The following is a 12,940-nucleotide window of genomic DNA, read 5'->3' as shown; positions in this document are numbered from 1 at the left end:
AAAAAAAAAAAAAAAAAAAAAAAAAAAAAAGAGGCCGGGCACGGTGGCTCATGCCGGTAATCCCAGCACTTTGGGAAGCTGAGGTGGGCGGATCACTTGAGGTCAAGAGTTTGAGACCAGCTTGGCCAACATAGTAAAATCTCATCTCTACTAAAAATACAAAAAATTAGCCGGGTATGGTGGCTCATGCCTGTAATCCCAGCTACTCAGGAGGCTGAGGCAGGAGAATCGCTTGAACCCAGGAGGCAGAGGTTGCAGTGAGCCGAGATCGCGCCACTACATTCCAGCCTGGGTGACAGAGTGAGACTCTGTCTCAAAAAAAAAAAAAAAAAAAAAAAAAAAAATCCTAGCACTTTGGGAGACCGAGGGAGGCAGATCACAAAGTCAGGAGTTCAAGACCAGCCTGGCCAACATGGTAAAACTCTGTCTCTACTAAAAATACAAAAATTAGCCAGGCATGGTGGTGCCATGCCTGTAATCCCAGTTGCTTGGGAGGCTGAGGCAGGAGAATTGCTTCAACCTGGGAGGCGGAGGTTGCAGTGAACCGAGATGATCATGCCACTGTACTCCAGCCTGGGTGACAGAGCAAGACTCCGTCTTGGGAGAACAAAACATGAATACAAAAGTTTATTCCTATAGAGCAGATGTACAGACAGGCCTGGCTGAGGTCCACAGGCAGACACAAGGCCCGCCTGGAGGTCAGGGCCTGATGGAAGGGTGGGGGATTTCTGCATCAAAAGATACGAGATTAAAGGGTACCAGGATTAATCAGAGGGAGGAGAGATCCCAGGTGGAGTCCTCTCCCTCCTTTCCCCTTTCCACGAACCCACTGTGCTGATACAGAAACAGAGACCAGAGAAGCAGAGACTCTGCCACGAAGGTTCAGAGCTGGGAGAGGGGCCACCCCGTTCCCTGTAGACCCATTCTGGAGACAGAAAGTCTGAGGGCTGGGGAGACGCTGAGACCAGGCCAGAGCTGGGACTTCAACCTACTCCCAAATCATGATGAATCGGTGTCTGAGGGCAGCCACAAAATCCATGCTACAGATGAGGAAACTGAGGCCTTGAGGGGGAACCTGGCCATGGGGGGGCAGAGGTGGACTGGAACCTGCACTCATCTGACTTCCCCACGAAAATAACGGCAGCCTCTTGGAGAGCAATGTGGGGCAGTGGGAGGCCCCCGGCTCCCTGTCTGGGTGTGGGGAGACCCTTCCCATTCTTCCCATTTTCCAGCAAGGGAAATTGAGTCTGCATGGCATTTGGGATCTCTGCTGGACACGGTGGCTAATGCCTTTAATCCCAGAACTTTGGAAGGCAGAGGCGGGCGGATCACTTGAGTCTAGTTCAATCCCAGTCTGGGCAACATGGCAAAAAACCATCTCTTTTTTCTTTTTTTTTGAGATGGAGTTTCACTCTTGTCACCCAGGCTGGAGTGCAGTGGCACAATTGCGGCTCACTGCAACCTCCGCCCCCCGGGTTCAAACGATTCTCCTGCCTCAGCCTCCCAAGTAGCTGGGACTACAGGCACGCACCATTATGCCCAGCTAATTTTTGTATTTTTAGTAGAGATGGGGTTTTGCCATGCTGGCCAGGCTGGTCTTGAACTCCTGACCTCAGGTGATCCACCTGCCTCAGCCTCCCAAAGTGCTGGGATTACAGGTGTGAGTCATTGTGCCCAGCAGGCAAAACCCTATCTTTACAAAAATTACAAAAATTAACTGGGCATAATTTTTGTGGTGCGTGCCTGTAGTCCCAGCTACTTGGGAGGCCAAGGTGGATGGATCACTTGAGCCCAAGAGTTTCAGACCAGCCTGGGCAACATGTCAAAACCCCGTCTCTACTGAAAATTACAAAAATAATTAGCTGGGCGTAATTGCTGCTGTGCACGTCTGTAATCCCAGCTACTTAGGAGGCTGAGGTGGGAGGATCACTTGAGCCTCAGAGGTTGAGGCTGCAGTGAGCTGTGATTGTGCCACTGCACTCCAGCCTAGGGGTAGAGTAAGACCCTGTCTCTAAAAAATAAAAAATAAAATAAATGTAAAACATCTGGGACCTGGTTTCTCAGCCTCAAGGTGGAATAAATTCAGGGAGAAAGAAGTGAAAGAAGCAAAACTGACTTGCCCTCTCCCTGCCTTGACCAGGCTGGGCTGGGCATTTCGGACAGGGGTGATCCCTTCCTAGCACAGAAACCTAGCTCCTCCCACTAGCTCTCAAAGGGCTACATTGTTATTAATGCTGCGATTATTGTTGTCATTACAATTTACATTGCTATTGGGATTTTGTTTGTTTGTTTGTTTGTTTGAGACGGGAGTCTCACTGTCACCCGGGCTGGAGTGCCGTGGCACGATCTCAGCTCACTGCAAACTCCACCTCCAGGGTTCATGACATTCTGCCTCAGCCTCCCGAACAGCTGGGACTACAGGCACCCGCCACCACGCCCAACTAATTTTTTGTATTTTTTTTTTTTTTTTTTAGCAAAGGCAGGGGTTCACTGCGTTAGCCAGGATGGTCTCGATCTCCTGACCTTGTGATCCGCCCGCCTCAGCCTCCCAAAAAGTGCTGGGGCTATTGTGATTTTTATTACTTTTTAAAAATTTTTTTAAGAGATGGGCATCTCAGCCTGGTGTAAGAGATGGGCATCTCATGCCTGTAATCCCAGCCCTGTGGGAGGCTGAGGCGCGTGGATCATCTGAGGTCCGGAGTTTGAGATCAGCCTGGCCAACATGTTGAAACCCCATCTCTCCTAAAAATACAAAAAATTAGCCAGGCGTGGTGGCGGGCACCTGTAATCCCAGCTTCTCAGGAGGCTGAGGCAGGAGAATCACTTGAACCTGGGAGGCGGAGGTTGCCGTGAGCCAAGGTCGCACCACTGCACTCCAGCCTGGAAGACAAGAGCGAGACTCCATCTCAAAACAAAACAAAACAAAACAAAAAAAGATGGGAGTCTCACTGGAGTGCAGTGGCGCAATCTTAGGTCACTTGGGCCCTGAACTCCCAGGCTCAAGCAATTCTCCCACATCAGCTTCCCAAGTAGCTGAGACTATAGGTGCAAACCAGTATGCCTGGCTAATTTTATTTTATTTTGCAGAGATGGGGTCTCACTCACTATGTTGCCCTGGCTGGTCTCAAACTCCTGGGCTCAAGTGATCCTCCCACCTCGGCCTCCCAAGGCACTGGGGTATTTTCTTTCTTTCTTTTTTTTTTCTGTTTTGAGACAATGTCTCACTCTGTTGCCCAGGCTGGAAGGTGGTGGCATGATCTCAGCTCACTGCAACCTCCACCTCCTGGGTTCAGGCGATTCTCGTGTCTCAGTCTCCCGAGTAACTGGGATTCCAGGTGCGCCACCATGCCCAGCTAATTTTTGTACTTTTACTAGAGATGGGGGTCTTGCTATGTTACCCAGGCTGGTCTCAAATTCCTGGGCTCAAGCGATCCTCCCACCTCAGCCCCTCCAAGACACTGGAGTGTTTTCATTACTACAGACACGATTGCTGTGATCATTTGATTGCAGACAATCTTCCAGGAAGCAGGGAACAGCCTGAGGCCCCGCTGCGCGTTCTGTGGCATGGAAACTAAGGCTCAGAGAGGGGTGGAGACCTGGCTGAGGTCCCACAGGGTCTCGGGGCCGGTGTGAGGATAAGAACCAGGGCCCTGACCCCCTGGAAGGCCATGGGTCCCTTTCTCAGAACAGCCTGTTCTCTGTGAGGCTGGGGTCTCAGGAAGTCAGGGAGATGTTCACCCTGCACTCCCACTGTGTGCGCCAGCGGATGTGGCTGGACTCGGTCCCATTTCCAGGCCAGGATGGGCAGAGCAGCCGCTGCCAGATCACCCTCCCTGCTCTGTGCTCCACATCCCCTTGGGCCACCTCCGGCCATGGGGTGCTTCGGGGGAGGGGCGGGACATCAGATTTCACCTATTACTGAAGCTCTGAAAATAGCCTCCCACCCAGCAAGACCAGAGTCAGCTTGTACCAGCGAAGTTCCCCCACCCAAGTGTCCCCCGAAGCGTGAGTCACCGTAACAGCTGCAGCAGGGACCGGACCTCGGGGCCCTTTTCCGCTGCCCCCGCTTCCCCAGCCAACCTGCTAAGGCAAAGGGGAGATGGAGGGGGCCCGGCCCAGGCCCTGTCCAACCTCGTCCCTGCCCCTGCCTGGATAAGACCCAGAGATGCAGAGCGGTTTGTACAGGGTCACACAGCCGGTCAGCAGAGCCAGGACCAGAGCCCAGATGGTCTGGCCAGGGAAGCCGGGCGGTGGGGGTGGTGTGTGGGGTGACAGTGGGACGCGGCGGAGAGGATCCATGGAGGCGCAGGACCTGCCCGTGGAGGGGATGCCAGGAGGGCAGGAGGCCCGGACAATGGTGTCCAGCTGGGGCCGTGGCTGCCACCCAAGCTCTGGCGCTTACTGGGGCTTGGTGATAAGAGGTTGCTGGAAGGGACAGGGGAGGCGTCCGCCAGGGGGGCAGTGATCACTGCCCCCCCAACTCCTTCTCTCCCCAACCTCTGTCTCTCTGAGTTCTTCCCACTTCCGAGCCCCCCTCCTGCGAATTCCTTTTCTCATTCTGGCCCCTCCTAGATCTGAGTTCCCTTCCTCCTCCCTAACTGCCCCTCCCCTCTCTATGTTCCTCCCCCTCTCCGTGCCCTTTCCGGGGACAGGTGCCAGGGAGGCGGGCAGGGGTGGGGGCCCACGTCAGTGGTGACCCCGGCTAGTTACAGAGGCAGGAAGACAAACAGCTTGTAACTGGGTCATGGACCTGCTGCCCCATCCTTCCTTGTCCTCCCCAGGGGATCAGACCAGGTGAGAGGCAGGGCCCTGTTGGTCGGTTGTCACTCTGTTTGTGCCACGTGACCTGCAATAACCAGGGCTTCTTCCCCAGGGACCTCCCACTGCCCTCAGAGGCCCAAACCAGCAAAAGAGATAACCAAGGCAAGCTAGATGCTGAAAATCCTCCCAAACTCCTACACATCCCTCAACACCCTATCTCCAGTGTCCCCTCCTTCAAGCAGCCTTTCCTTCTCAACCCAGGGTTTCCCAGATCTAGCCAGGACCATCCAGCTCTATCACCTCCCCATCTCCAATCCTGAGGCCCACGGTTGAGGCACCCACTGTCAGAGAAGGTGGCTGGGTGACAGTAATGTCTGTTTTCATTTTCTGAATGGCTAGGGAACAGATCACCTCAGATAGGCCTCAGTCTCTCATTCTGTACAATGGGCAGAAAGGGATATTGCAGCCTGCTGGAGAAAGGGGAGCTCGTTCCTTGCCCTGGTGACCTTGTTCCTTGCAAGGTGATGGGGAGAAGGGGAACAAGGCCAGGTCTTTCCTGGAAACCCCAGCTTAGTCCACTGGGACTTCCTGGCCAAAGAGAGCAGCAGCAGCTGGGAGGGAGACATCTGGATCCAAGCCCTTGGTGAACGACCATGCCATCCACTGGGCGATGCCCCTCACTCACCTCCCTGTGCTCCTCCCACTCTGAAAGTCCAGGCCAGCAAACCAGGACATGAAACTCCAATTTCCAAACCAAAAGTTTCCAGGTGAAAGTGACGCAACAATCCTTCATGAGAATCTGCTCATTACCTACTTAGCATTTATCCCAAATTCCTATGCATCCTTCAAAGCCCTAGTTCTAATGCCCTCTTCTCCAGGTCAGATGACTCGTCCATGGTCACACAGACCATCCCAGGCCCATCTGGCAGCAGCATCAGGCTCTAACCTTGGGCTGTTCCTTCCCCCAGCTCAGAGAATCACGGCCTGTGGACATGTGAGCAGCTCCCAGAGAGGCCGTTCAACTATCTCAACAAACATTTAGCGAGTGCCTGCTGCATGCCCGCCCCAGGCATGGTGCTGAGGACTTGGCAGGGACCTGGGCTCGGCCCTCACCTGGATCCAGATCTGAGGCAGGGACGGATGGTTAAAAGCAGCAAAATATGTAATAAAACGTCAAATTGGGCAAAGTGCTCTGAAGAAATTTAAAACAGTTTGAGGGACCAGAGAATCTCTGGGGTGGGGGGTGATTTTTAGCTTGGGGTGGTCCAGGAAGGTCTCTTGCAGGAGCAGACACCTGAACAAAGTCTTGAGAGACGGCACTCCAGGCCAGGAAATTTTCTGAGGGAGAAGTGGGTCGTGCAAAGGCCCTGGGGCAGGACCACCCCTGGTGTGTCAGAGGAACAGCGAGGAGGCCCATGTGGCTGGAGCAGAATGAGCAAGGGGGAAGGAGAGAGGAGGGGAGAGTTGGGGAGGGGACAAGGACAGGCTGGGCAGGGCCTTGTGGGCCACAGTGAGGAATCTGGGTAAACTGAGTCCACAGGGTTCAAACTCCCTGCCAAGGTAATGAGTCAGCAAAATGAACCCTGGGTCCCCTACTTCCCTCTGTGCGTTGATGTTCTGGGAGGACAATGAGGGCTGAGCCACAGGGCCCAGGAGGTGGGGGAGAGAGGCAGGGAGCAAGGCTGTGCCTCTTAGAGGCTGAGCATTTGATGAGCTAGCATTTGATGAGCTATCAAGTCTACCATGAAATGGGGGCTGGGCGCGGTGGCTCATGTCTGTCATCCCAGCACTTTGGGAGGCCGAGGCGGGCAGATCACCTGACGTCAGGAGTTGGAGACCAGCCTGGCCAACATGGTGAAACCCCGTCTCTACTAAAAACACCAAAAATAGCCGGGCACGGTGGCGCACACCTGTAATCCCAGCTACCTGGGAGGCTGAGGTGGGAGAATCGCATGAACCCGGGAGGTGGAGGTTGCAGTGAGCCCAGATGATGCTACTGCACTCCAGCCTGGGCGACAGAGCAAGACTCCATTAAAAAAAAAAGCCTACTATGAAGTGGGGACTATCATTGCGCCCACTGCCTGGAGGAGGAGACTGAGGCATGAAATCCTCCAGACAGTCGGGAAGGAACTGAGCTGGGACCGGTCCTTGGGCCTCCTGACACCCCACCCCACTCCTGGGCCCCTTGAGCAAACAGTCTGGGGCCAGAGTGTCCAGTGACACCTGGTCTGCACCGTGCACACTCTGCAAGTCCCACGTGGTTCCCTTCCCCTTGTTTGTTGCACGCCACATCCTCAAGGAGTCCTGGTCACCTCGTTTCCTGCCTGCCCCCGACCCGGCCTAGACTGTTGGTCCCACGAGGGCATAGCTTTGATCTGTTAGCATCTCCAGCATCCAGACCACTGAAGCAATGCTCCCATCCTCTGCCTCTGGGATCCCCCCCCCAGTCCATGCACCCCCATGTGTAAAGAAGGCTGATACCCATGCAGGGCTGGTCATACTCAGGGAGACCCTGGACAGGGCTGGGCAGGGAGAAAAGACTAACAGAGGCCGGGCTCGTGGTGAAACCCCATCTCTACTAAAAACACCAAAATTAGCCGGGCGCGGTGGCTCACGCCTGTAATCCCAGCACTTTGGGAGGCCTAGGCAGGTGGATCATCTGAGGTCAGGAGTTTGAGACCAGACTGGCCAACATGGTGAAACCCCGTCTCTACCAAAAATACAAAAGTTAGTCGGGCGTGGTGGCCCGTACCTGTAATCCCAGCTACTTGGGAGGCTGAGGTAGGAGAATCACGTGAGCCCAGGAGGCGGAGGTTGCAGTGAGCTGAGATCACACCACTGCACTCCAGCCTGGAGACAGTGCAAGATTCCGAGAGAGAGAGGGGCAGAGAGAGAGAAGGAAGGAAGGAAGGAAAGAGGGAGGGAGGAAGGGAGGAAGGAAGGAGGAAAAAGAAAGAAAAAAGAAAGACTAACAGAAATGCCACAGTAGAGAAGGGTCCAAGCCTGTGCCTTTCCAAGTCACCGTTGTCCTTGTCACCCAACCCAAAGCCCGGCTTACGCTGCGCAAATACACACAGAGGGAAGGGAGGGAAATTGGAAAATGCCTCTGGGGTGTTTAATGCAATTACTAGTTTAGCAACAACCACAGGCACAGCAATGCTTATTTGGCACCTACTGTGTACCAGGCGTTGAACTAAGGTGATGTCTCTGAGGAAAGTGGCATTATGTTTCTTATTTTATGTTGGCAGAGAAACGGGAGGCTGGGGAAGACCAAAGTCCCGCCTCTCAACCAAAAGCATTCATTCCTTCATTCATTCATTCATGAAACAGGTATTTATTGGGCACCGACTGAGTACCAAGCCCTGCACCGTGGACCTCAGAAATGTTCTGCCTCCCCGGAGGTTGCAGTGAGCCAAGATCGCGCCGCTGCACTCCAGCCTGGGCAACAGAGCGAGACTCTATCTCAAAAAGAAAAAAAAAAAACAGACGAAAAGAACTGCGTTGCCTCCCTGAATCTGCAGCAGTCCTGAGGAAGTGGGGCTTTCTGCTGACTTCATTTCAGGGCGAGAAACAGTCTGGGGTCGGGCGGGGGGTGGGGGCAGGTCACCCACCCAGAGTCAGGAAAGAGGAGAATTAGTTTAGTAACAATCACAAGCACAGCAACACTTATTTGGCACCACTCTATAGCAGTTATTTGGCACCTACTCTATACCAGGTACTATATTGGGTTTGGAGGCTCCTGAGCAAGATTTTCAGGCAGATCTGAGGGGCACTCTAGATCTGTGTTGGTGACCCCCGTTAGGGCAGATCCGAGGCAGGCAGAGCTGTGTCCTCGTCCATGTGGGTGTCAGGGAGTGTGCACGCGTGTGCGCCCAGCGTGTGGTCATGGATATGTCCTGGTCAGGACACGGGTGCCTGCACACTAAGTGTTGCAAGGCAGACGGGCACCCAGGTGAGGTGGGTGTGGACACAGGCAGGAGAGTTGGGGGCGGGCCGTGGCCAGGGGCAGGAGGCCCAGGCAGCGCTTCCCATCCATTTGGTGTGAGACAGGGAGGGAGGCCAGCTCAGAGAGAGAGAAAGAGGAAGAGGAACAGAGAGAGAAGGAGGGAGGGAGGGAGAAAGAGAGAGACAGAGAGAAGAAAGAGAGAGGGAGAGAGGGGAGAGGGGAAGAGACACAGCGAGGAAGAGGGAAAGATGGAAAGGGAGAGAGAAGGAGAGAGGGAGATAGAAGTGGGGAGAGAGGAGGAGAGAGAGAAGGAGAGAACGAGATCGGGGAGAGAGAGAGAGAGAGAGGGAATGCTGACTCTGCCAGAATCCCAGCTTTGGTGATTTACAGGGCACTTGGCCCTGGCACGCAGAGGCACCTCCGTCGCAGAGAGGGGAGGGGGAGAAACAGAGAGAGACACACAGAGAAATCGAGACAGGGAGAGACACTGGGAGAGAGGTGCCGCCTTGTAGAGAGTAAATCAGAGGGCACCAGGCCCCAGGTCGGGGGCACACAGGGAGACAGCGCCCACCTGCCCAAGCCGCCAGATGGAAAATGGCCTGAACCTCAGCTCTGCCAGCTCTGCTGTGCCGCTTTAGGCAGGCCCTGGCCCTCTCTGACTCTTAGCCCCTCTGCCAGCCCTGAGGGGCTGCAGGCTCCCTGCTCCTGGTAGGCACCCCCCAAGCTCCCTCTAAGAACCCATACTCGGCCTGGGTCCTGCTGCCTCCCCCACCCTCTCCTATCCCTGGGGCCCAGGAGATGCTTAAGGAAGATCTAGAAAATCCAACAAAGGTCGGGGGTCTGGGGTGGGAGGACAGCCCCTCCCAGCCTCAGTTTCCCCACTGGAGAAATGGCAGCAAAGCATGTTCTACTCTGAGAGGGCATGGGACGAGGGAATGAAGGAAAGAATGAATGAATGAGGCAGGGACCGGGTGGCGGGGTGGAGGTGGCCCGGGGAATCCTCCGCGCTGCAGCCAAGAGGGACTTGGCCCCAAACCCGGAATAACGTGGCGGTGGCGCCGACGGGAGGGAGGCAGGGAGGGAGGCCCACAGCAGACACGGGGAGGCCGGCCTTCCCGCCGGCAGGATTTATGGGAGCCACGGGCTCCACACAGTTCCTCTTAAGAGTAAAAGTGAAAAAGAGCTTGAGTCACCGCCGAGCCTGGCCCGGGGCTCCCAGAATGCCCCAGGGCCGCCAGCACCCGCTCCCCCCTCAGCGGGCAGGGCCTGGGTGGCACAGAGCGGGCTGGCACCGAGGCACCCCCCCACCCTCCACCAGCGTCGGCTCCCGAGAAGGATCCGGGTCGGATCAGCTAAAAGGGAGCTATTTTCGGTTGGGCTCAGGTTGTAAAATTAGCTGGGAAAAGTGGGGAGAGGGAGGCCCAGAGACAGAGAGAGACAGAGAGATAGGAGTAAGGAGAGACACGCAGAGACAGGGAGAGAGGGGGCAAGGGGAGACACGCAGAGACAGAGAGAGGGGAAAGGGATGGAGAGACAGAGATGAAGAGACAGACAGACATATGGGAGAGACACAGAGACAGAGAGGAAGGGGGCAGAGAGACAGAGACAGAGAAACAGAGACAGAGACACATCGGAGAGACATACAAAGAGGGCAAAGGCAGGGAGAGACAGAGAGACAGAGACACATCAGAGATACATGCAGAGGCAAAGAGAGGAGAAAGGGATGGTGAGATAGACATGAAGAGATAGAGACAGAGGGAGAGACTGAGACATCAGAGACAGAGGATGAGAAAGAGAGACAGAAAGAGACCAATAGTGACTGGGAGTGAAACAGAGGCGGGGAGAAACACAGATGGAGAGACAGGGAGAAACAGAGACACAGAGAGAGTGTCAGAGCGAGACAGAGAGAAAGAAAGATAGAGATATAGACAGACAAAAATAGACCAAGATGAGAGAAACGGAGGGGATATGATTTGGGAAACTGAGTCAGGCAGCCAGGACTTGGGTGGGAGGGTCCTGCATGGGACACTCAGGGTCCTTCTGAGTCCCTCAGCCCGCCCCGCTGGCTACCCCAGACCAGGCTGGGCCTTGGGGGAGCAGTGGGGATTACATTCAGGCTGAAGAGAAACCCGAAAGGGGGTCCCCAGCTCCACTCTGGGGCTGGGGTGGAGGGAGGGGCAGAGAGGAGAATCACAGGAGAGGAGGGAGCCCCCTGCACTTGGGACTCGCTGTCCCCACCCTGGCCTAGGAGTTCTCTGCCTCTGTCTCTCTGCCCCTCTCTGTCTTCTCATCTCTGTCTCTTACACGCAGCAACCCTGGATAGCTTTTGTTTTTAGCTTTTAGCCTCTCCGTTTTTCGGTTTCCACAGACAGCCCTCCTGGCTGGTCCTTGCCCTGTTCCTGGAGAAACTGAGGCCGAGTTAGCAATTCTCTGAAGCAACGCCTGGACTGGGGTTCTCACTACCCCCAACCCCAGCAACCAGGATGGCTCCCAACCAGCCCTGATGGGGGAATTCCAGGGTGTACAGGCAGCCTTCCAACCTCCCCAGCCTGGAACAGCCTCCCCTCCGCTCAGCCCTCCCAAATGGCTCCTTCCAGCTGGCGAGGACAAAGCAGGGACACCTCGGTCTCCCCATAAGCCCAGAGACTTCAAAGCCTGCCCAAGGTCACACAGCGTGCCCACTCAACCCTGGTTGTTCTTGGAGAGCTTCAAAGAGATGCCGTCTTCGGGAACCCCTCCCCAAAGCTGCTCAGAAAGGGAAACTGAGGCTGGGAGAGGGACAGGGACTTACCCAAGGTCACTCAGGGGATCACAGGTAGGACAGGCCTCAGACCCCCTCAGCACCAGCCCCCACATTCCCTGTCGGCTGCAGGGGGCCGGAGAGAAACACCCTAACAATAGGAGCCATGCCTGGCGTGGGGGGTCCCTCACTGCACCATGCCCTGGGGCGGAAGCCGGGCACTCACAGACTCCCCACACAGTGCTCCTTAAGACTGGCCTGGCCCTCGCTGGAATCGCACCCCCCACATGCCCAGACTTGACAGTTTGCCCGCCATACCGCCCCTCTCTCCAGAACCAGCCTTAGCCGCACATCACTTCAGGGGAAACTGAGGCCAGAACCTCTCCAGCCTAAAGACACACTGCATAAGGAGGAAAGCAGCGATCTAGAAAACGGAACCTGCAGACCTCGGGGTCCCCGGGGAGTCTGGGGCTGGAAGGAGTTGGGGGGGCCGCCCCCTCCCCATACACCCCCTCAGCCATTGCACAAGGCTGGGCCCCGGGGCAGCCTGGGAGTGCGGCCAGGGGTGAGAGGCTACGGAGGGGGCGGGGGCAGGGGCAGGTGCTGGGCTGGCGAGGGCGTCCGCAGCGCTGCAGTGCCCAGGCCAGACCCGGAGCGCCGGGCCTCCCGCTCCTCCCGGCGGCGGCTACAGAATCCAGGATCGATGCAGCGAAAATACCGGGATGGTGCTGGCGGGGGGTTGCAAAGCGGGGGACCGAGCCGGGCCGCCAGAGCACCCTTCCCCCTCCTGGGCCTCCAACTTCTCGTGCCCCTCCCCCTCCACGCACACGTGGGCCAATAACGGGGGAAAGGCGGCCCAGGGCCAGGGCGGCCGTACAACCTTGGTGGGGGGACATAGGGGAGACACATGAGAGGTCCCCTTCTCTCCAGCTGGGGAGACCCAGGGTCCAATCATGACCCCCTAGATTCCTCTCAGAGGCAGGCGGGGGGCTTCCCGCAGAGCCCTTGCTGGAGGGGACCAGCCCCACTCCGACCTTTCCGAGTGTCAGGGGGGAGTACGTCGGAGTAGGGGAGTGCAAATCGGCAGACCAAGCCCCCACATCCGGGAGAGGTCCCGAGAGTCGAGGGTGGGGAGGCTGGGCGAGAGTCCCGCGTAGGGGGTTCAGGGTAGGTAGGGGTGTGTGTGGGGGGTCCCTCAGCCTGACCCATCCCCCCACCGGACCCCAGCCCTTGGCGCCGGGGGCATCCCGGGCAGGGATGGCGGGAGGGACGCGCGCCTTTTTCGTCCCGCCTCCTCCGGCTTCAAAACTCCGGGGCTGGGATGTGGGGGGCGCGCGGGGCCCAGGGCGCAGGGGCGCGGGCGGGGCCGGGTGAGGACCGTACCTGGGTGAGGCAGAGCGGGGACGAATACATCCCGGGCGCGGCGGGAGGCGCAGGGCCGGCCGGAGCGGGCGCGCTGAAGTTACTGAGTCATTTTTCCAAACCACCCCCCC

The 12,940-nt window shown here is 56.7% G+C and overlaps 1 protein-coding gene across 1 annotated transcript in view; it reads right to left on the bottom strand.

Annotated features, from left to right (window-relative positions):
• NFIC (nuclear factor I C) overlaps nt 1–12,934 on the bottom strand; it is a 103,687-nt gene extending 90,753 nt beyond the window's left edge. Inside the window, 1 exon segment of the mRNA XM_017847971.1 lies at nt 12,831–12,934. Within this exon segment, the coding sequence (XP_017703460.1) occupies nt 12,831–12,860 (30 nt within the window). The 5' untranslated portion in view covers nt 12,861–12,934.
• Nucleotides 12,935–12,940: the final 6 nt, after the last annotated feature.

This window comes from Rhinopithecus bieti, unplaced genomic scaffold, assembly GCF_001698545.2.
Source record: "Rhinopithecus bieti isolate Rb0 unplaced genomic scaffold, ASM169854v2 scaffold_30687, whole genome shotgun sequence".
NCBI lineage: Eukaryota > Metazoa > Chordata > Mammalia > Primates > Cercopithecidae > Rhinopithecus > Rhinopithecus bieti.
This window is presented reverse-complemented; position numbering and strand designations above follow the sequence as displayed.